This window comes from Siniperca chuatsi, linkage group LG15, assembly GCF_020085105.1.
Source record: "Siniperca chuatsi isolate FFG_IHB_CAS linkage group LG15, ASM2008510v1, whole genome shotgun sequence".
Classification (NCBI taxonomy): domain Eukaryota; kingdom Metazoa; phylum Chordata; class Actinopteri; order Centrarchiformes; family Sinipercidae; genus Siniperca; species Siniperca chuatsi.
Genome location: NC_058056.1, coordinates 22,335,806 through 22,358,904, shown reverse-complemented (window position 1 = coordinate 22,358,904; position 23,099 = coordinate 22,335,806). Strand labels below are relative to the sequence as shown.

Genomic DNA, 23,099 nt, shown 5'->3' with positions numbered 1-23,099 from the left:
GCCTTACCTAACGCTTTTCAAGTAGTATAAAAGTAACAAATCACTTTTACTTAGGTTATTCTTTATTTTTTTTACTTTAGTACGATTTACAGCTAGCCGACAACTAACATGAGCTGATGTGTGTTCATGAAAAATCCGGATTTTTCTGGCATCTCGTGAACGCAGCATGCGTGCAGTTCAAGGACCGCCCTGAACGGACACGACAGCCGTCACATACACAAAGGAGCGACTGACAGTTTGTCCAACCAGTGCGGAGGTTTGTTGATACCGGAGCTAGCGGCTGAACTTTGCCTCATTGGCCCGCATTTGTTAACACACCCCACTCCACCCGGGGTCGCCTCGGCGGAAACTTGCATGTCCTTCAGCTTGTCGCCCGCCTCGCTGCTGCCTTGCTGGAGATTAGGTGTTTACAAGTAATTTTGTCAAGTCAAACCAAGGTGAACTGCCGCTTGTGCTGCAGTTGCACGATGCTCACTGTATGCTCACGGAACTGAGAGGACTTCTGTGGTCAAGTTGATGAGTAGAAGTAAAAAAAATCCCTGTTTGTCAGTTTTCTTCAAATTTCATCGTGAGTAAAATCTTTTAACTCGCTGTTTAATGTATCGTGTTTGTTGTCAAACTTTTCAGAGTGTATGTTTTTGCCTTTCTGCTCTCTTATCACACAGCCAGCCAAGTAAATATTGCACTTTTATCAGTATTTGTTAGGTTGTCTTTCCCAAGCATGCTATGGATATGCAGTCACGCTTTATCCCACAAGCATGGACACATGAACTGATGAGCTCCTCAACTTTACTCTTCCAGCACACCTCACAGCCTAAAAGCGACCGGGTGTAGACACCTTTACCCTGTTATTCCTGGCTCTGCAGGTCTGAGCAACAACAACAGCATGACAGGTGACGCGGTGGTCTGGAGAGGTCTGACCTGGATGAAGCAGGCGGCCAGCAGAGCCCCTCCAGGCGGCCTGCACGGCAACCAGAGGCTGGTAAACTTCCACCATGCCACTGGATCAGCAAGGGTGAGCAAGTCAGCCGTCATTTAGCCAGCTGCAGAGCGGGGTAGAGTTTCACAAACATGCAACCCAGATACCTTCTCTGTTTCTGCCACCATCACCTCATCAACACCACAACAATAGTGACCAGGGTTGTGAGGCAGATGATGCTGGAATAGAAGACACAGGAGGGGATTTAACTAATAAGGATTTTTAAAGTCTGATAGTGTTTTCTTTTATGGCAAAAACATCTAAACAATAACGAGTGTGCGGTGTTTCCATCAGAATTTTGTACTTTGCAGGGAAGTAAATCTTCCAAAACATCATTTGGACCAGTGGTTCTCCACCTTTTTGGCTCGTGACCCCTTAAAATCAAGCAGTGTCTACTTGTGACCCCTTGCTATTGATTTAAATGATTGCAGGACACTAAAATGCAACTGAAATCACAAATTCTTAGATAAGCTGCATCTTTAGGCAAGTTCTGTTTCCATATTTTACCGATGGCTGCTCCTGAAACAGTAAAATCAAATCCTATATTTATATAGTTTAATAAAACAGAGAATAAAATAGTCTCTGATATGACATCAGTTTATTGAAAAGCCAATATCGTCCCAAATTTTGTGCAGTGTTGTCATGGCCAGATTGACCTACTGGAGGCCTTGTTGTTGGGCTTGTCCAAAGGTAATAAAATACACCTATCAACACCGTTTTTGCACTTTTTTGTACAGATTAAACAAATGAGATACAACCTGTTAATGTGGGAGATTTAGAGGTGCTGGTAGGTGGATTTTGTTACCTTTGGACAGAGCCAGGCTCCCTCTGCTTCCAGTCTTTTTGCTAAGCTAAGCTAACCTGCTGGCTGTAGCTTCATATTTACTGGACAGACGTGAGAGTGATATTGATCATTCTCATCTAACTCAGGGCAAGAAAGCGAAAAAGCATATTTCCCAAAATGTTGAACTATTCCTTTAACACCTACTCATGAAGCATGTTTTGTCATCCAGGAGACGTTCAACAAACAGCAAGAAGTCTGTGTCCACAGAGCCTCAGTAGCACAGTTTCACAGATATTCGACTATGGGAGCTTGTTTCAGTACCTCTTTCATTGGAGGTGTAAATGGCGGACACGGGACCTGCAATGGAAGACCCAGCACTAAATGTCTGAAGTACCACAGGGACTGTTCACGCCAACTGTTCTCTGTACATACGAGGTTATTTAACCAGGACAACTCCCCAGTGGGGCGGCTGACAACAGAGGACATTGACAAAGCAAGAAACGCCAAGAAAACAGACATCAAGCAACATAAACAAGTGGTATCCACTCTAACACCATTTCTTTTTTTTAATCAGTGTGTGAATAATATTGATCAATACTCCTATCCTTCAACATTGCACAGGAGCATTTTATTTGTCTTTTGTCCTACAAGTTGAGTTCTTTTTTTGTATTTCAGCTCAGTGAAAGAGCCAGAGAGAGGAAGGTGCCCGTCACGCGGCTAGGAAGGCTGGTGAATTTTGGAGGTAGGTGTGTTTACTGGTTATTGGTCATGTTATCCCTGTAAAAGTGACATTAATATTACTATAGTCTTCGTTACCATAAAGGTTTCGGTTAGAATCCTCAGACCAGAAACTGCAGGGGAATATAATTATTTAAAACTACCACCAATGTGCCCTTCAGCAAGGCGTTTGGCCCTCAGTGGCTCCAGTGGCAGGGCTCTGTAGCCAGTGTTAAATTATTGGGCAGCTGCCAGGTGTTTGGCCACTTGTAGTTTTAGTTTTTAGAGTCTTTCTTAAATTTTAACGGTGGAGTTTTCTTGTGCATGTGTCGAAATAATTTCCTTCCTCATAAAACATTGCATTACAAACTAATGGTCAGCAACTCCACAGGGTACCTTTTTAAGTTTTAGTTCATTTTTTACAATAAAAGTATAATTTCAGATGTTCAGAATAGGTATTCAATGTGTTACAGCTGAAGTGATTAGTTGAAATGAATCTGTAACAATTTTGAGAATTGATCGTTTAAGTAATTTTTAAAGCAAAAATGCCAAAAATGTATTGGTTCAGCTTCTTGAATGTGTTTTTCTAACATTTTATAAACTAAACGATTCATGGAGAAAATAGGCAGCAGATTAAACAATAGTTGAAAAAATCATTAGTTGAAGCCCTTATGTGTATGTTTCTGAAGTAACTCACTTGGTCTTTTATAACTATACAAATGAAATGAACCACAATCTGAATTTGGAGCATTTATTAACTCAAGATAATTTTAATAATCTTAAATGGACTCTGGCATTTTCTTAGCTTAACGTCCAACTATTTTTGACACAAGTTGTGCAAATGACACAGAGCTGGCACTTCCTCCAGAGCAGCAAGGGCTCATGGGAGACTAACAAGTCGCTCTGCAGGATGTCAACACGGCAGAGTTTCTGTAATTTGGTATGAAGACACAAAGAACATTTCCCATATATTGTTATCTAGTTTTGCAAGTAGAGTTGTTGTTTATTTTTATTTCTTCCTTATACAGTGGAGTGGTTGAACGTCAAAGTTTAATTTTGGATTTAGTTGAGAGGTTTTTGCATTGATGACCTCGGTCACCAGTTTTGCAGAGCTGGTGTCAGACTGTGGGAAGTGCTGATGTGCTCCTTCACAGAACGGGAGTTACAGAGTATCGATAGCTGAGAAAATGTTTCGGGGGCATGCCAGAGTCCTGCCTGAGAATCCAGCTAATATAAAACATGTTGTCAACTATCAGCCTTCTTCTCATCAAAGGGCAGCACAGTCATATCGGTTGTTTCTTCCCCTTCTTTCTTGGCCTTAATTTACCCCTGAACTCTCAAGGGCTCTGGCTGTTGCTCTGAGAAATTAGACCTGCCTCTGGTTACTGATTACTGTTATCACATCCTTTTTTATTGCTGCTGTTATCAGATGCAGATTAGTGCATTGGTAAGGTAAACACTGTGGCTAGATTGATAATGTTAACTTTTCAATCAGTGCCTGTCTATTCAAAGAAAGTTTGTGAATCATTTTTTCTATTCAGTGGTGGAAGAAATATTCAGATCTTTTACTTAAAGGTGGGGTATGCGATTCTTATCCAATACACGTCTTTTTGTCAAATTCAGCGAATATCTCCTCACGGTCCGCTAGCTGTCTGTTCTATGTGTGCGCTGAAGAAAAAAAAACTTGTGTGTTTGTGCACAGCCCTGGCTCTGTAAATGGGAAATAAACAAAGTGGCTCGGACCGGGCCACACAACACTATTCCAGCCATGATTTGTGTGTCAGGTAACGTTCAATGACTCGCCCACGGACATTCTGCTTACTTTCTAGTTTCACAAGATATGCTGTTGTTGTAATGTTAGCTATAGTAGCAGGAGAGTTGTTCGTATCACTGTCAGGAGCTGGTTTGCTGGCTCTGGGAAACCGTCTCGTCCTCTCTGGCTGTTAGCTTCGCAGCAGCAACTGTAGCGACAGTTTGCTAATCCACAACCTAGCTAACATTAGTTACATTACTTGCCGTGTCGTTGTTCGCTGTAAATTATGGTATCTGTCATGGTATTGGATTTCTCCAGAATTACATATCCCACCTTTTAAATAAAAGTAGTAATACCACAGTGTAAAAATACAATAGAAGTAAAAGTCCTGTATTGAAAATCTTACATAAGTATTAGCATCAAAATACCTAAAGTACCTAAAGTAAAAGTACTTATTATGCAAAATGGCTTATTTCAGAAAAATATATATCATATTACTGGATTATAATTAATGTGTAAGCGTCACTAATGTTATAGCTGGTAAAGGTGGAACTAATTTCGGCTCCTTTATATACTGTTGGGTAGATTAATCTATAAATTTTTTTTTGTTGATTTATACTGTATTTTTGTATTATTAATCTGAATCTGCAAAGTAACTAATAACTAAAGCTGTCAAGTAAATGTAGTGGAGTAAAAAGTACAATAGTTGCCTCCAAAATGTAGTGGAATAGAAGTATAAAGCAGCATAAAATGGAAATACTTAAGTAAAGTACCTCAAAAAGTACAGTACTTGATTGAATGCACTGAGTTACATTCGGACACTGTTTATTGATTTCTTTTTGCAGGTCTGGCGGTTGGACTTGGCATTGGGGCGATCGCTGAAGTGGCCAAGAAGAGTTTAAAACCACAACAACAAGGTGATGACAGGAAGGATCTCAAGAGGCTGTAGTCTCTACTCTAAAGCAACTCTGTCTACATTTTATCTGGCATATCGTTTAAACGAAAGGACAGAATTAGCTTTAAATTTAAGATAATGAACAATTTATTATATGTAAACAACTGGTATCCATTTGTTTATTATTTACTTTAAGTTCCCATTAGCTTAAGATGTAGAAATCAGTTAATCTAACTGGGGTCCACAATATATAAACATGTCACAGCTTAGTATATATGGTCATTACTTTGACATCATAACCATAAATACATTTATATTAAAAAGTAAATTTTAGACTAAAAAAAGAAAGAAAAGGTTTGTCACACACTGATGGCTGGGCGATATGGATAAAATGCTTTCTCAACTGTCCAGTTAATAAATAACAAAACAGGAATGTTTGTTTTTAGGCTTATCTATTGAATGAAATATGTGTTAAATAAAGGTTCCTCATCATATTGATGCAAAAATCATTTAAAAATCTAATATTGCCATAAAGAAGTCCTGCAACATTGTCCACAATGGCCGAATACACCCTCAGATATTAAAGGGATAAGTGCTATCACAAAATCTCAACAATAAATGTTTGTCATCTTATATATCGGCTTCCCACCCAACCTTACAAACAACTTGCATAACAAATACATGTAAAGGTAAAAGGTAATGCAGCCTTATAATGTCCTTTCTTTAACACATCCTAACAGTTTGTCTTGTGGGCAGATTGTGATAAAGTTTGACGAGAAGATTTCTGAGCTTTAATGATTCCTTTGAATGTTCTCAACACGTGATATTTAGTGAAAGAATTTAACTGACAAAAGTTCCTGTGCTTATCTTATAACATAAGATTACCATTACTACTAGATTGAAATACTGCAGTAGGTGCATGTCAAAAATCTGACCATCTTATCTGTAGCTGAAATACAATATCACCTGTACTGAATGATGTGTGTGATTTTTAGGTGATAAAAAATCCATACTGGACTCGAGTGCCTTCCTCTCTGAAGCCAACGCTGAAAGAATTGTCCGGACTCTTTGCAAAGTCCGAGGTGCCGCTCTAAAACTTGGACAGATGCTCAGTATTCAAGGTGAGGTATCATCAAAAATGTACTCTAAATCGTCACATATGTAGAAATTAGTCTTCAGTGACTCAGTACAAACTGATATTACATGATACAAGGACATGAGGAGCTCACACACACTGCCAAGGCATGTTATGGACAAACACAGACCGTAAACTGGTTCCCAACAAGACTTCATCATGTTTCTGATTCAGACTCACTGGCAAACAAACAAGATCACTTCACCAGCAGGGAAATGTCATCACCTAAAATAAACCAGCTGAACACAATAAGTGCCATTCCAGTCGAGCTATTGTAGGCAGCCGAGGCTAAACTGACACTGCGGTCTGTTGACTTTAACAGCACACTTACAGTACAATGTTGTTATGCTCTTAGATGTATTATCGTTACAGTCGAGTCACAGAGTTAAGCATTTGTTTTTCTGAAAGATAAAACCCTGGCGATATTTCAAAAACCCACAAGGTCAACACGTACTGCTGTAATGAAGGTGTCTCTAGAATCCCCACAGATGTTTAACCCATTCTCCATGTTTCAAAGATGGTGGCCGGATGTGACAAACTGCAAATTCCATTCCATTAAACACTGTATTGGTGCTGTATGTATACAATGGTTTACATTATTGTTGGTTTGTGGTACTAACAGCATCCCCATGGAAAGATTTATTATTTTCTTATTCTTTATTGTTGACTATGATCATTTAATGTTTACTGTTACTGTATGTGATGTCCTGAGGAGGTTTTTGTTTGTTTTTGTTTTATGTGAGCTCAACAAAACAAATTCCTATCAACTATGTTGAAATGGCAGTAAAGTATTAAATCTTGAGTCTAGTAAACTGAATGTCTTTGGACAAAAAAGTCATTTGAATATCACCTTTTTATAGACCAAACGATTAATCCATTACTCGAGTAAATAATTGGCAGATTAATTGTTACTGAAAATAACCATTACTTGCAGCCCAAGATGTTCAAATACAAAAAATGTCTGAGCACTGTAAGAGCTTTTTGTCCATCTTAATATTATTCATGGTCAAGACTTTTAAGCCAGCATGGACAATAAGTCTTTAGTGCTCAAAAACTCCATCTTCTGATGATCATGTTATACAACTGAAAGAACAGCATCCAAATGGACCTTGAGGTGAGATTTTCCAGTATTATGTATTTTATACACACTGATACTTTATATTTTTACTTGGACTGTACAAATGAGCAAGGGGATATGTCACGTCCAGCTACAGTAGCAATTTTCTGGGTTTCTGAAAGACGTTCAAGGATTCATCTTTCAGAAAAACAGATGCTGACTCGAATGTAATGATAATACACAAGAGCCACAAACTGGAGCTAAGATCTTCCCCAGTGGTTTTTTTCCTGTTTTAAACAATAACAGTTTACTAGCGAGCATTTTCACTCTGTTCGTCTGTTATTTTCTCTCTTCTCAGATGACGCCTTTATTAACCCTCAGTTGGCCAAAATCTTTGAGCGTGTTCGACAGAGTGCAGACTTCATGCCCCCTAAACAGATGATGGTACAGTATGGAGAGCTGTAGTAAACAACACCAACCCAATAAGCCAAGTTCACAGATGAAAGAGTGTCTCTTCTCTCTGCAGAAAGCCATCAGCAGTGACTTCGGCCCGAACTGGAGAGACAAGCTGGAGTACTTTGAGGAGAAGCCGTTTGCAGCAGCGTCTATCGGTCAGGTGCATTTAGCGAGACTGAAGGACGGCAGAGAGGTAGCCATGAAGATTCAGGTGAGGAGAGTGTTTGCACAAAGATAAAAACACAGAAGGAAACTATGACAAAATCCAAAAATCACACAATCAAATCTGTTCTTTCAGTACCCCGGAGTTGCCAAGAGTATCGACAGTGACGTGAATAATATCATGACTGCTCTGAGTTTAAGCAACGCGCTGCCTGAAGGTAACATTGTTGGAGAGTTTTTTTATCATTTTTATGATAACAGCTGCAATTGTCTGTCGGCAACCTTTGCTATTGTCAATAGACTTTCTTATGCAAGCAGCATGAATATAGTGATTTTCAGCTTTTTGACATTTGCCCTCCTTTCACAGGTCTGTTTCCTGAGCACCTTATTGAGGTCATGAGCCGTGAGCTGGCGCTGGAGTGTGATTACATAAGAGAGGCGAAATGTGCCAAAAGGTTCCAGTGAGTTGTTCAAACTTATTTTTACTATGCAAAATTACTTTGAGTGTATTAGTTAGAATCTGCACAGCATTGGCTCCCAACCTTTTTTTTTGCTTTTACCCCGTTCATATGAAGCAATACTTTCCTGCGACTCCGATCTGCCCGATCCTTTTTGTTCTTGTATTCATCTTTTGGTGCTAGCTAAGCAGTTTTTGCACCACACTTCCCAGAATTCACTTGTGAGTGTGTCCAGTGCTGTTGTATGTTTTTTCTTGGATTTTCTCTTGATGAGTTTGTGTTTTTGTAGCTGCCAGTATTTTTGTTGCCTCTTCAGTCATGGTGGCGACTGCAGCTCATGCTTACTACTACATTTTTTCTTCTGTATTCTGTATTTATTTCAAACAATTTGCTGTTGTCCAAAACATACAAACTTACTACTTCCTTTGTGCCTGAGGAGGTTTTCTTGGAAAGAACTACCGGACAACAAATGAGCTTTACAACGATATTGAGCTCTGGTGGAACCTCTGGCTGCAGCATCATGGACATCATATAAATTGAAATGTTGTTACTTGCTGTCAGAAGCAGAGAATAGAACATATTTCGTCTAAATTAACTCACAAACTAACAAAATTAGTTACTGGGATTAAACAAACGAGATATAGTGCGTTAATTAGTGAGCTTTAGAGGTGCTGGTAGGTGGACTTTATTTAGATAGAGCCAGGCTAGCTGTTTCTCCCCATTTCCAGTCTTTATGCTAAGCTAAGCTAACCAGCTGCTGGCATTAACTTAATATTTATCCTACAAATGTCAGAGTGTTATCGATCTTTTCATCTAACTCTCGAAAGCGAAAGAAAGAAAGTGAATAAGCTCATGTTCATCTATTCCTTTAAGAACTAAGTTTATACTTCAGCTGGCAAGTTAATAATGGCTATGTTCTCCTGTGTGCCAGGATACTCCTTTGCTGTTATTTTTATCACAGTTTTGGGGGTCGGGTCCAGGTGTCTTTTAACTTTGTTGTTGCTGTTTGTGTGGCAGAGAGCTGCTGAAGGATCACCCGTTCTTCTATGTTCCCGATGTGATTGACGAGCTGAGCAGCCAGCATGTCCTCACCACAACGCTGGTGCCCGGTTTCCCTCTGGACCAGGCTACCGACCTCTCTCAGGAGCTCAGGAATGAGGTATGACTCTACACTGCTTACAGTACAATTTTACACCTGTGCACTGCCAAGATGTCACCCGCTTTGGAAGTGTGATGTGCCAAATGCAGATTTATGCCACCTTTTTAAAACCATGGAGTCATGTAGGCACATCAGAGCTTACTTTTACTCATCATGTTTCACATGTCATTATTTTAGTGTCATTACACACAATTCATCAGTTCATAATAACACATGGAGCACAATTTTATTTCAGACAATCCTTTTGTTCTTTCTCCTTTGCTTCTGTCAGATTTGTGAGCAGATCTTGATTTTATGCTTGAGAGAGCTTTTTGAGTTCAGATACATGCAGACTGATCCAAATTGGTCCAACTTCTTCTTTGATCCACAAGCTCACAAGGTCAGTTTGTCTCAATCACTTCATACTGTATGCACACTGTTAGTACATTATTATATATACAGTATTTACCGCTTTTTCAGGTCTGTTTTTCTGTTTCATGTCTTCAGGTTGCATTGTTGGATTTTGGAGCTACACGGGGATTTGATAAGAGTTTCACTGACACCTACATTGAGGTGAGAAGCTGTAGAAATGTAGAATGAAAATAATTTTTACAGTATTTGTACAGTTTATTGTGTTATTATGACACATTTTCCCGCACATGGGAGTGTTTCCTTTTGCCTTTGCTTTCTACCAGAAAGCCTAACCAAGTAGTTTTGGGTCCTAAACGTAAACCAAACTGTGACTGTTTAGGCACCAAAAGTACTTGGTTAGGTTTAGGAAAAGATTATGGTTTGGGTTAAAATAATAAGTCAACATTGACTTTTGGTTTCACACAGGACACGAATAGCGGTCTCCTGGGTGAAAGTCCTGTGTTTGACCCATCCATTCACCCCGACCTGCTGCCTATGCAAACTTTCTGTCTTTATGCTACGTCACCTGACTTCCCTAAAGCATTTCTGGAAGAAAGGCAGTTATCATACATTTCTTGTTATAACATGATATAAATCCAGGTAATGCCTAAAGAGAGAGCATCGTAGCCTAAATTGACTTATATATAATTGACGATGATTGGTTAATATGGTTTGATTAAGTTCTATTAAAGCTGCTTCATGTTTTGCTTTCTCCTGTTTTAATTTTTATGTTGTGTTTTATTGTTGTTTTAACAGCTAATTTAACCTCTGCCCAAGGGACAACAGTTGAAGATTATCCTTTTGGCTAACACTGCAACACTTACAGTGATGTTGATCAATGTGCATTGTCCCTAAAAATAAATAAAATATTTCATGTTTGGGATGAGACACAGTGAAAGTATCCATCCAACATATAATGTTATTACAAGAGCAGGATGATTTGGTGTATAGTAATAACGAGAAAATATGACATAACATGAAAAATATCTTGTTATAACATGAAAGGGATATTGTTAAAATTAGAGACTTTTTGCCGTATTACAATAAACTGAACACATGTTTTTTTTGTCATGGTGGAAGCAATATGTTACATCAAATTCATGAATGCTCATAAGAATGACACTTTTGTGCACGGCCATAGCTTGAATAGAGACCCATAACGTGCTTTACATTTCACTTGATAGGGACTGATTGTATTTGTTTTTTTAATCATTTTTTTCGTTTCTCTCATCAGATTATTAATGCAGCTGCAAATCGTAACAGAGAAGGTGTTCTGCAGCGATCCAGAGACATGAGGTTCCTCACAGGATACGAGTCAAAGGTAATAAACACAAACATCTTCACTATGAACCACAATAGTGTGTAATCAGTGAAATTTAGTTAGAGAATGGCCCCTTTCAGAGTTTTAAATTATAGAGCCTTCTAGGTCCTGGAAGCAGACACGTGACTCAAGTAATTTGGTCCAAGTCTCAAGAAAGTGTCAAGTCACCCCCCCCGTCCTCTGGCTAACGTTAGCTAACGTCAGCCCTCACAGACACTTCAAATGACGAACAAAGTTTGATGATGTAGTCTGGCTGTCAGAAATCTTTGAGCAGGTCTTGCATTCAGCAACTCTTGAATCTCAAAGTGATGACTCTTGGCAAAGGCATCATGATGATGATGATGATGATCTGATCCATAGACCATCAGGTAGCGTCGCGAGGAGCTTGACTCACAGGGTAATCATCCAGTTATGACGATGCCATTCCCAGTGTGTGCTCACATACCGGGTAAAGTCAACATTGACAATGTTGAACATTTTTAATATTTAAACTGAAAACATAAAGTGAACACAAACAGTCATTTGAGTCATCATGTCTCAAGTCAAGTCACGAGTCTTTAACTTCCAAGTCGAGTCTCAAGTCATTTATTTTCTTGCAAGTCATCAAAACAGTGACTCAAGTCCACATCTCTGCCTGGACGATATATATTTTTTATCTTATACTTACAAGATAATTTGTACAGACAAGTTATTATTTACAATACAATTTATTTTTTACAAGTACATATTGACCTCAATCCCTCAACCAAATCCCAGCAGAGCTTCGCACAACTCCAACCTGAGTCGATCTAATCAGCAACATAACTGAAAACACCTGTGAGGCCTTTAATCTATAACAATGCATCATATTTAATAAGTTGATCATGTTTTATATGTAAAATTAAAGTAGCTATAGCAATGGAGTCAAAAGTACAATATTTCCCTCTGAAATGTAGTGAAGTATAAAGTAGCATTAATTGGATATACTTACTTTATTTAAGTAAATGAGAGTCTGCAGGTTTTATTTTAGTAATGAGCACACATTCAGACAGAGAGGAGGAATTAATCAGTGAAATGATTAATTCTGTTTGAATGTAAAACCTGCATCCATCCCTACCAAAAATTAAATAACATTTGATTACAAATGTTCTTTGTGTATCTTTTTACAGACTTCTGAACCAAAAATTAACCAACAAGGTGTTTTATCACTTTAAAACATGAATCAACATTGCGTAACATTTATTCAAGTGGCATTGAGTCCTTTATCAACCTCTACTGGCGACAAGGAGGAATTTCAACAACAGTGACAGAACGTGTATTTCCTCTTTTGCAAGCCCCGTCTATAGAAATGTTTCCAGTCTTTTTGCTAAGCTAAACTGGCTGCTGGCTGTTAACTGACAGATATGAGAGTGATATTAACCTTCTCATCTAGCTCTCAGAATAAGTGTATTTCCCTAAATATAGAACTTTTGCTTTAAAGCCTGTCGATTAACTGCTGTGTCCTGTAATAAGGCGATGGAGAACGCCCACGTGGACGCAGTGATGATCCTCGGGGAGGCTTTTTCCTCTGAGGAGCCCTTTGACTTTGGAGCTCAGAGCACCACCGAGCGCATCCACAGCCTCATCCCTGTGATGCTGAGGGAGCGACTCACGCCGCCTCCTGAGGAGACGTACTCCCTCCACCGCAAGATGGGCGGCTCCTTCCTCATCTGCTCCAAACTCAAAGCCCAAATATCCTGCAAGAACATGTTTCAGGACGCCTACAACAACTACTGGAAAGATGGACGCCCCGAGGTGACAAACTGAAGCTGAAGACTAGTTTTCCAAAAGGCATGTTAAAACCCGGATTTTCTAGCCTTGTTTGTGGTATGTTGAACAATTTAACTCACACATTCTTACCTGTCAAGATATTTTTGTGCAGTCTGGGCCAGATATTATGTAATTTTGTGTTTTTGTACTGTGGTCTGCTCTACGGACTTGCAAGTAAACTGATATAAGAACATGAAAAATCAGAATAATGCCCATTAAGAACAATTTCATATGTGTGCTTCTTATTCCATCACTCATTTTTACCAGGACTCCCATCCAGATTATCATGAACAAAGTAATGTGTGAAGATTATTTGTATGTATAGTTTGAATGAATTTGTTGTGCGTACTGTACAACCTAATAATTATGTGTCTTTATGGTTTGAGGAACTGTATTTCCATCTGACCAGGATTTGTCAGTTGAAATAAATTTACACTGATGTTGCAAAAACAAATCAGCATCAAAGATTTGTTTCTGAGAATACATATTATTTTAAAGCTACAACAATAGACCTCAACTGACTGAGGCTCAAAGATATCTCAAGGTGAATCAAATGCAGGTGAAAATATGGTTGTTAGAGGAAAAACAGCTTTTGTGAAAGCATAAAATGTCATATTTAGAAACAAACAATACAAGAATATTATCAACCTGTTTCACAAATACTGAACGTGTCCAGTCATATGTAAATGAAAACATTTTTGTATAAATACAGCCAGTGTAACAGTTATTACTGATCATCTGTGCAAAGAAGGAGGTCCTTCTAATAGTCACATAAATATGGCATCAGGGCTACTACAGATAGAAATCTGGCATTCTGCTGCTTCATAAATAAAAATTAATTCTTTGGCCATTTCCCCCAAATTTCTGAGTAGCCAGTCTGGAAAAGTAGCCAACTTCTAGTCATTTTTTTTTTTTTTTACCAAATTAATAAACAAAGTTCAAACATGACCACTGTAACAGCATGAATAAATATTTTATCAATGACTCATTCACTCGTCACCTGTAAATAAAATGCGGTGACGCTGGAAGCATATTGCTTAGTAATCATCTGCACGCAAAACAGCCTTGCAGTAAAAACTGTTGCAGAAATTGATGTACACAGTGCCACAAACACCACCAAATTTTAAAACGTTCAGTTGTAACAATAGCCGGTCAGATTGGGGGCGAGTAGGAGGCAGTTAAGCAGGAACGACCAGCGCTTAAGGAACCCCCCTGCTCTGTCATCAGTCTCCACAGTCCTGGTGCCATCAGCTGTCGTCCTTTTAACGCTCCACTTGGATTGTGATGCTGGAGAAACCAAACTTAGAGCGCAGAAGCTTTGTTGCCTTCATGAGGATGATCTGTGTGTCAGCATCTTCTTCTGAAGACACAAACACAGGCAACACTTACTTAAATTTCTTGTTTACAATACTCGTAAACATGCATCATCATCATCACCTATCCTATCCATATATTTTACTCAACACTTCTCTTATTCTCATGGTGGTGAGATGGTGACTCGCCTTTTCTTTTTATTTTCATTTTGTCCTCAGCACTAGCAACAGTGTACGTGATTTTACTTGCAGAAGCCTGTGAAAGTAAAGAAACAAAACTTCCATGCAATGATTGGTAAATTATTTTGATATTTTCACTGTTTATTATCTATTTTGGTTGTCAATAGGACTCTGGTCTCAGTTTTTACTTGGTGCAAGTGTGCCAATACACTGTATTTCTATTATGTGCTAGGCCATATTTATTAGAGGCTTTTTATTTTTAACCATCCACTTGAGTGACTGGAATTGGATTTTTTTTTATGCTAAGCTAAGAAAAGAACAAATTAAAGGAGCCAATTACCATATAATTTACAAAAGTCTTGAATTCTGCCAGAGATATCAGATTTATCAATGTAATTTCCATATTTCAAGTAGCTGGACCAGACAATATGAAGTCTTTTCCCCCATCTCTGTCTGTATATTAGCAGACATATCTTGTGATAATAATCTAAAAAGGAATTCAACTTCAGGAGCATCTGATTGACTAATATAAATTTGCTGCTGCACACCACATCCGCCACACCCAGACTGTGCGTGGAAGAGATAATTAGTAGTATTGATTTTGCCTCTACCTGAGGCCACATGGACAGAAAGTAAAGAATGAGTCATGTTGAGGCTCCACAGGTGCAAACTGTGAACAGCCTTAACTCCTCGCACAGAGAGCAGCAGCTCTCTCACAGTGTCCAAGTGAATGTCCTGAGGAGTGCCTGCAGAAAACAGAGATGACACTCAGTGCCAGTAACACATAAAAGGTAGTCATTACAATGATAATGTCACTGCAGGCAGAGGAAAGTGTGTTTACCCTCCATCAGTATTCTGAAAACATCCTTTGTGACTGGAAGCGTTGTTCCAAGAACAAGAACCGAGAAGAGGAATGTGCAAATAGGATCTGCAACTTTATATTCAGGCTGTGAGGATAACAGAAAGTTGATTAAAACCACAGAATAATGCTTGAAGGTTTACTGGTTTCTGCACCAACTCACACGTTCCTGTGCTTGTTCCTCTTGCCACTAAATTTGACTAAGTTGGTTGCACACAGTTTCAGGAAATTAGAGGCCTTTACAGTTAAGTGATAACTTTTCCAATTTGTCTTCTTATAACTAAGTGTTTAAAGGATAAGGCAGACTTCTCTGTGGCTCTCAGCCCCAAGTTGAATTGTTCCTACTAAAAATGTACATATTTACATCATAATATATAGTTTGTATTTTTAAAAGCCTAAATCATTTCCTAAAACAGCTGGACATTGTAGTTTTTAGCAAACGTTAATTTAAAAAAAAAAAAAAGAGGGAAAATACTGCATTTGTTGGGGACTATTTTCAGCTGTGGATTAATACACATTTGGTGCTCTAGTGAGCTCATTGATGTGTTTTTAATAGTTTTTGTGCAATAATAAGGTCTGTGGCACAGAGGAATAATCTATTTCAGGCTTTGGATACACAGACTTGTTAGTAAAATCAATTCATTGTTCATTTCATGTGATTTGTTGACAAAAAGACAAATATAGAATGACCAGACTTCTATTTTTTCACTGAAAAAAAAACCCCCTACAAATATATTTTGTTTTGCAGCCATGATTGTTTCAAAAAAACCTCAAGGTTCACTTTTTCTGGAACGTTCAATGGGAACTCATGGTCTTCATCAGCACAGTTTGCTCAGTTGTCGTTCAACACTAAAAACAATCCTTTAACGGAGACATGATGTAACGATCCCCCTCAACATGCGACCGCCTGTTATAACGACAACCGAAATCCCTACTTAGGTCATGTGATGACAATTTAGTAAACTCAATCCATGGATGAAAGCTCTGGAAGCCTGGTAGGCCTAAGTTAGCTACTGGCTCTACGGTTGGCATTGCTGGTCCACCGCTTACAACCTGACTTAAGTATTTACTAAATGAAATGTTGTCCAGAGGAAGAATCCTACAAATGTTTCATCTAGCGCCACCTTCAGGTCAAAATTTCCTTTTGTCCAAAAAGAAATTAATAAATTAAATTAATTACATTCCCATTAGCCTCAGCTGTACTTGTTTAGTGCTAATTAGCAAATGCTAGCATGCTAACACACTAAACTAAGATGGAACATTAGACTTAACACTTGCTTAGCATCAGTATGTTAACATTGTCATTGTGAGCATGTTAGCATTCGGATGTTAGCTAAAAGCACTGTTGTGCCTAAGTACAGAGCCGCAAACATGGCTGTACACTCTTAGTGTTGTTTTTTGGTCAAATACTTTACAAGTACTTTTTAGTTACAGAGATGTTGACCCCTTTAGTGTTTTGGCTGACACTGACCCAGAAGTGGATGATGGTGGCAGCCAGCAGGACTCCGATACTTTGCACCAGATCTCCCACCACATGGATGAAAGCCGCCTTCACACTGGCATTGCCATGGCCATGACGGTGGCCATGATGGTGACCGTGCCCCTGACGCTGTTTGTCCGTCTGCAGCTGGCTGGTGGGAAAGCCGTGACTGTGGCCGTGTGAAGCACCAGACTGATGGAGGATCAGGACCATCCTAAATAAAAGTCAAAACTAGTTTTTAGAAGAGCGTTTGATTGCTGCTGACCGCCCTCTACACTAAACTAAAATAATCCTGATGGTGAACTCATCATACTCACAGGACATTGACCCCCACAGCACAACCTGAGGTTATGAGCATGATCTGACTGTCGATGTCGTAGTCTCCATCAGTGATCCTCTGTATGGCTGATATGACCAACACTGCTGTCACAACCCAGATGGACACAACTGACAGCAACACACCCAGAATCTCTGTTTAACACAACAACTGAGAGTCATACAAAACACAGTAAATGTATAAATTACATAAATAATAATAAATATAAATATATATAAATAATAAATAAAATTGAACAGACATCTCTACAGCCGATATCTCCAAAACTCAGCAACTCACACCAAAATAATCTAATTAGATAAATAGCACTACAGGTAAGAAGAACATATGCATTTTTAATTTCGGTGTGAACTGTCCCTTTAAAGCAGATTTTGTAGTCTAGCTGATTGGAAAGAAAACAGGGCAAAATAATCACATACAAATGCATACATTCATAATAAGTGTATAAAGTTTCACTACAATAATAATAATAATAATAAAACTTTATTTATAGAGCACTTATCAAAACAAAGTACAAAGTGCTTCACAACAAGAAAAATAAAATAACACAGTGAATGACGAAATATAAAGAAATAAAACACATGAAATACAGAATAGCAATAAAATAAACAGTAAAATAAACAGCCGGTTCAGGTAAAATCAGGATATGCTTTCAGATAAAAATGTGTTTTGAGACGAGATTTAAACGAAGACACTGACTCAGACAACCTAATTTCTTCGGGCAAGTTGTTCCAGAGCCTCGGGGCCCTGATAGCAAAAGCTCTGTCCCCCTTAGTTTTCATCCTGGACTCAGGATGAGACAGGAGACCCCTGCCCGAAGATCTCAAACTACGTGAAGGTTCATAAGGGATTACAAGGTCTAAAATATAATCTGGGGCCAGGCCATGAAGAGCCTTAAAAGTAATCAACAAGATCTTAAAATCAATCCTAAAACCAACAGGGAGCCAATGTAAAGAGGCTAAAACAGGTGTTATGTGGTCATACTTCTTGGTCCTGGTTAACAGCCTAGCAGCTGAGTTTTGTACAGTCTGCAGTCGTGTCAGAGCTTTTGATTAAGACAAGTGAACAGGCTGTTACAATAATCAAGGCGTGAGGAGATAAAAGCATGCACAACAGTTTCTGCATCACTAAGATTTAAAATAGATCGTATTTTTGCAATGTTTCTGAGGTGATAGAAGCATGATTGGACAAGCTTAGTGATATGTTGCTCAAAACATAAATTGCTATCAAACAGGACACCAAGATTTCGTGCAACAGGCTTGATATGTTGTGACAGGTTACCAGTGGATGGCAGTATTTGTTTAGTGATGTGTTGGGGCCCAATAACAAGGATTTCAGTTTTATTTGAGTTGAGCTGAAGAAAATTTATCGACATCCAATTTTTTATGTCAGACAGGCAGTCCTGCAGAGAACTCAGCATACTAAGGTCAGTGGGCTTGACAACAACTCACAAAACACAAAGCTATTAATATACATTTTAGGAAGCAGTTTATAAAAAGGTGGCACTGACAGCTATGGGCCCCTGACAGCAAAAGCAAAGTCACCTTTAATATCTAATAAAATGTAAACTGATGGGCAGTCAGAAGAGCTATGGTCTATAAAGGGAACTAATAGGCCTGAAATAAAGCTTCATTTAAGGCCAAAACTCAAATGATCCCAAAAAAATCCTAACATCTACAGTATTTATTGAACCAGTGGATTGAGGATTGATTTAAAAACTTTTAAAAGGAGTATTTTCAAATCCACCTATTCACTTTCTTTCTGAGGGTTATTTGAGGAGATCTATTCCACTGTCATGTTTGTACAGTAAATATGTAGCCAGAACCAGGTGATAAACTTAACTTAGCTTAGACTGGAAACAGCTACAGTAGCCTGGCTCTGTATACAGTTAAAAAATACACCTACCAGCACCTTTAAAGCTCCCTAATTAACATGTTGTATCATTTATTTAATCCATACAGAAACAGAAATGTTAAAACAGCGATTTGTGGTTTTAGAGAGAGGTATGTGATGTAACTATTAATTGATGAACAGTTTATCCGTCCGCCCAACACTTCTGCGCAGGGACAAGACAAGTTTTTATTTTTATATTTAATTTATTCACTTAAATGTTAATTTATATATTAACTGTAAATTTAATTTCTCAACACAAAGGTCTAAATGCTGTTTCAACCCCTTCATCTCCACACTGCCACAAATAACATTTTGGTGGACTACTTTATTTTTCGTCTGTCTTAAAATAGTCTAATTTAAATATGTTGATTCTAAAAATACTTGAATCATCTTGAATTCCCAACATGCGTTAATTTATTTTTTTTTTTAAACTCGCCCAGGTTGCTAAAACCAGTGCCAAGAAAAAAATAAAGAGGACATGACCTTAATGTCCCCAAAGGTTGTTTTAGCCTCGTTCTAACTTACATACTGTATACAGATATGAGATTGATATTGAACTTTTCAACCAACAAAGTTATTTGGATCTCACCTGCTCGATGCCATCCAAAGGTCATGCTGTGTGTCTGAGGCCTGGATGAGATCCACAGAGAGAAGATGCTGATCATGATGCTGCCAAAGTCAGTCAGAAGATGTGCTGCATCTGTCATGATGGCCAGACTGGAAGCTGCGTATCCACCTGCAGAGGAGAGAAATCCCTGCAGACTGTCAACAGATGAAGGTGTGTGTGTGCGTGCGTGCGTGCGTGCGTGCGTGCGTGCGTGCGTGCGTGCGTGTGTGAGAGAAGGGGTTACGACAGAGCTGTACTCCCCATGAAGAACAAAACTCTAAGAGAAGTTTTGAAACAAAGCTACAGTCAGATTATTTTTAATTACGCTTGTAACTTTAAGGCAAGACAAGTGCTTTACAGGCATCTTAACTCTAAAAAACAGTCTCTGAAATTGGGTTTATATTTTCAAAATAAGGCCTGCTTCTCCTTCTTAGCTAAAAACATATTTTAGCCACTTTTTTGCCTCTGTTTGACCAGTGGTGGAATGTAACAAAGTACATTTACTCAAGTACTGTACTTAAGTACAAATTCGAGTTACTTGTACTTTACTTGAGTATTTCCTTTTTATGCATCTTTATACTTCTACATCACTACATCTGAGAGGCAAATGTTGTACTTTTACTCCACTACATTTGTCTGACAGCTTTAGTTACTTTTCAAATTACAATTTTTCATCCCCTCCTGTCCAGTGAAAACCATTTTTCTCCACATTTGGTGATTTTGAATGTTTCTGGTAAAATAAAGCATTAAGTGTTTCTTTTATGGGTTTAGAAAATTATCCTACTTCCTAAGATAAATAAACTATAAAAAAAAAAACTTGGATCAGCTGGAAAATGCATCTTCACAAAGCTGAAAACAGGGCTGTTTTTTTCTGAGCTCATGAAAAGTTGACTTTTTAGAGATTTGTGCTTCTCACAGGACAGCGACGCTACAAACATGTGATGATCCTACAGAATATGATGAATTACTGTAGATTAAACTACCCAACAGTATATAAAGTAGTTAAAATTAAACAACTGCAGCAGTACAATGCAACATACACATTAATGCAGCAGTAATATGAATCCAAAAACATCATATATAATAGTAAAACACTGACAGGGAGCATTCTACTGCACAATGAGTACTTTTACTTTTGATACTTGCTGATAATACTTACCGACTTTTACTTAAGTAAGGTTTTGAATGCATGACTTTTATTTGTAGTGGAGTATTTTCAAAGTTTAGTATTGCTACTTTTCCTCAAATAAAGGATCTGAATACTTCTACCACAGTGTTTGACTATGGGAATGTACTGTATGTATCTTTTTAGTACTTATATGCTTTGGATACTGGGGGGGAGGGGCTCTACAGGCGCTGGTAAATACTTACTGTATCAATAAAGTCATTGTTTGGTTACAACCGCCTTATTTCTGTCAATTTATTCAACATAAATGTGTGAATAGATTTGCTCAAGGACTCATTTTTATTAACACTTCCCAAAGTGTACTGAACTAGATAAAAATGCCTTTATGTATGGTGCGCCCTCTGCCTGGGGTATTTTAATATCTAGATGTGTTTGCACCATTTAACTATTGTTTTAGATTGGTCTTATATTCGTAGTTTTAGATTAGAAATTGAATCTTGATTTTATAATCGCATTTCTGTTTAATTCTGATTTTGGGGAATTTTGTGTCTTATTGTTATTGCTGCCTATGTTGGCAAGGACACTTTTGTAAAGGAGATTTTTAATCTTAATGAGGCTTTCCTAATTAAATAAAGGTTAAATAAAAAATAAAAGCAAAGATAAAACCTACATTTTTGTCACTGATTGTGGTTAATTCTGTCGGGTTAACAGGTTTACTGAAGAAATAGCAGCACTAACACGGTATTAAAATACTCCGTTATAACTAGAAGTCCTGCATTCACAAATGTATGTAAGTAAAAGTACACAAATGTTAACGGTAAAATTTACTTAAACAATCAAAAGTAAAAGCAGTCATTGTGCAGAGTGTTATATTATGTTACTGGGCCCAGCCAATACTGAATATTTGAGGTCAAAACTGATATTTGAAAGTTTAGAAAATACATTAACGGTATATCGGCCAAGATATATATATATTTTTTTTAACATAAACAATCTTGATACAAATCCAAGACATTTTACAGTGTTAAAATCAACTTGTCAGTGCTCTCCGCTGTACAAACACGCTGTTTCTAAATTACCGAAAACCAACTTTGGCATTTCTATACCAACATTTCTTGTAATTTATCGGCCGACAAATACATCGGCCTGGCTGATTGATCGGTCTAGCCCTAGTAAGCTGCATTTTCATGTTGCACCTGGTCAATTTTGACCAATTTTTTTATATAGTTTTTTTTTTTTGGTCGTCTCATTTATAGAAGTGATCATTTCTTATAATTATATTGTACATATATATCATATAATGTAAATTAAATGTTTTTTTCTTTATATGCAAAGTAACAAGAAACTATAGCTGTCAGATAAAGTTAGTGGAGTAAAAATAATATGTAATATTATATATAATCAATATGAAATGTAGTAGTGTAGATGTGTAAAGTAGCAGAAAATGGTCATTCTCAAGTAAAGTAAAAGTGCCTCAAAATTGTACTTTCCATCCCTGTGACTTAAAAAACATTACAAACATCAACCAGCATCACTTTTTCATTGTCTAGCTGCCCAAATAATTCACACTTTACAATTGACGTTATTGCTTTCACAGATCAAATAAAGGATAATTCAAGATACAACTATCAGATACTTTATGAATGAATTTTCATTCATTCATAAAGTATCTGATGCATTTGTGGCAGGTGTTCAGTTTTTCATCTCACCAATCACTTCTCCGGTCATGAAGACGAAGCTGACGGCGCAAGCGATCAAAAGCTTCCTTCTGGCCAGTCGTCTGGCGTCTCTTTCAGCTCCCGACATCGTGTCCGTCTCCTGGCAGAGCTGGTCAGACCGCCGCAGGCCATCCACACCGGAGGCATCTTCACTCAACTCTGATGAAGAGTCTGAATAATTTTCCTCTGGAGAACTCGTACTGAGAGAAGACAGAACCGTGAATGGTACCCTAACAAATAAAATTTAAAACCACCTGTTCCCACATATATGCGAGGATAAAAAGAGTGCAAACATACCATTTATGATGCTCCAAATGAGTCTCAATCAGATGTTGTTTCTCTGAATATGTTGATAACTCCATATCCTCAGTTCACTTCAGGAGTCCCAAAAACTAAAGTTTAACTAGTGTTAAAGTGAATCTCGCCACCTGGTCTAACGTGTGTTATCTGACAGGGGTGGAGCTCAACAGGAGCCAATGGCAGGTCACTGAGCCCAGAGGTGCTGGTCACTAACAGCCAACTGTTAAAACTA

At 38.1% G+C, this 23,099-nt stretch overlaps 2 protein-coding genes across 9 annotated transcripts; one reads left to right on the top strand and one right to left on the bottom strand.

Moving 5' to 3' along the window:
- The first annotated feature begins 252 nt into the window (after nucleotides 1-252).
- coq8ab (coenzyme Q8A, genome duplicate b) lies at nucleotides 253-13,508 on the top strand. Of its 6 annotated transcripts, none has more exons than XM_044166738.1 (15): nucleotides 253-568; nucleotides 867-1,015; nucleotides 1,993-2,301; nucleotides 2,439-2,505; nucleotides 5,079-5,150; nucleotides 6,124-6,249; nucleotides 7,679-7,764; nucleotides 7,847-7,987; nucleotides 8,075-8,156; nucleotides 8,306-8,399; nucleotides 9,414-9,555; nucleotides 9,827-9,934; nucleotides 10,042-10,107; nucleotides 11,180-11,266; nucleotides 12,758-13,508. In XM_044166738.1, exons 1-15 carry the CDS (start codon nucleotides 517-519, stop codon nucleotides 13,049-13,051), a joined length of 1,875 nt encoding a protein of 624 aa, XP_044022673.1. In that variant the 5' UTR covers nucleotides 253-516; the 3' UTR covers nucleotides 13,052-13,508. The 6 variants fall into 6 exon arrangements, with proteins under 6 accessions (XP_044022673.1, XP_044022676.1, XP_044022675.1 ...); XM_044166741.1 differs by having other exon boundaries at nucleotides 327-568; nucleotides 867-982; XM_044166740.1 differs by having other exon boundaries at nucleotides 327-568; nucleotides 8,306-8,393.
- A 502-nt stretch (nucleotides 13,509-14,010) lies between these two features.
- On the bottom strand, nucleotides 14,011-23,051 carry LOC122861817 (zinc transporter 2-like). 3 transcript variants are annotated; one of them, XR_006374580.1, is made up of 9 exons: nucleotides 22,865-23,051; nucleotides 22,559-22,767; nucleotides 19,706-19,852; nucleotides 17,204-17,357; nucleotides 16,878-17,100; nucleotides 15,389-15,494; nucleotides 15,159-15,293; nucleotides 14,557-14,623; nucleotides 14,372-14,414 (listed from the first exon to the last, which is right to left on the bottom strand). XR_006374580.1 is itself a non-coding variant. In XM_044166749.1 (8 exons), exons 1-8 carry the CDS (start codon nucleotides 22,927-22,929, stop codon nucleotides 14,610-14,612), a joined length of 1,053 nt encoding a protein of 350 aa, XP_044022684.1. In that variant the 5' UTR covers nucleotides 22,930-23,051; the 3' UTR covers nucleotides 14,011-14,609. The 3 variants fall into 3 exon arrangements, 2 of the variants coding, with proteins under 2 accessions (XP_044022684.1, XP_044022682.1); XM_044166749.1 differs by having other exon boundaries at nucleotides 14,011-14,623; XM_044166747.1 differs by lacking the exon at nucleotides 14,557-14,623 and having other exon boundaries at nucleotides 14,011-14,414.
- Nucleotides 23,052-23,099: the final 48 nt, after the last annotated feature.

Excerpts from the sequence above, each read along its gene's own strand:
- coq8ab (XM_044166738.1), top strand. The coding sequence starts at position 517 with ATGAGTAGAAGTAAAAAAAATCCCTGTTTGTCAGTTTTCTTCAAATTT. Across the intron at positions 8,400-9,413 it reads AAATGTGCCAAAAGGTTCCA|AGAGCTGCTGAAGGATCACC; the intron begins GTGAGTTGTTCA and ends TTTGTGTGGCAG. Across the intron at positions 9,556-9,826 it reads CTCAGGAGCTCAGGAATGAG|ATTTGTGAGCAGATCTTGAT; the intron begins GTATGACTCTAC and ends TGCTTCTGTCAG.
- LOC122861817 (XM_044166747.1), bottom strand. The coding sequence starts at position 22,929 with ATGGAGTTATCAACATATTCAGAGAAACAACATCTGATTGAGACTCAT. Across the intron at positions 19,853-22,558 it reads CATGACCGGAGAAGTGATTG|GTGGATACGCAGCTTCCAGT; the intron begins GTGAGATGAAAA and ends TCTCCTCTGCAG. Across the intron at positions 17,101-17,203 it reads GCTGTGGGGGTCAATGTCCT|GATGGTCCTGATCCTCCATC; the intron begins GTGAGTATGATG and ends ACTTTTATTTAG.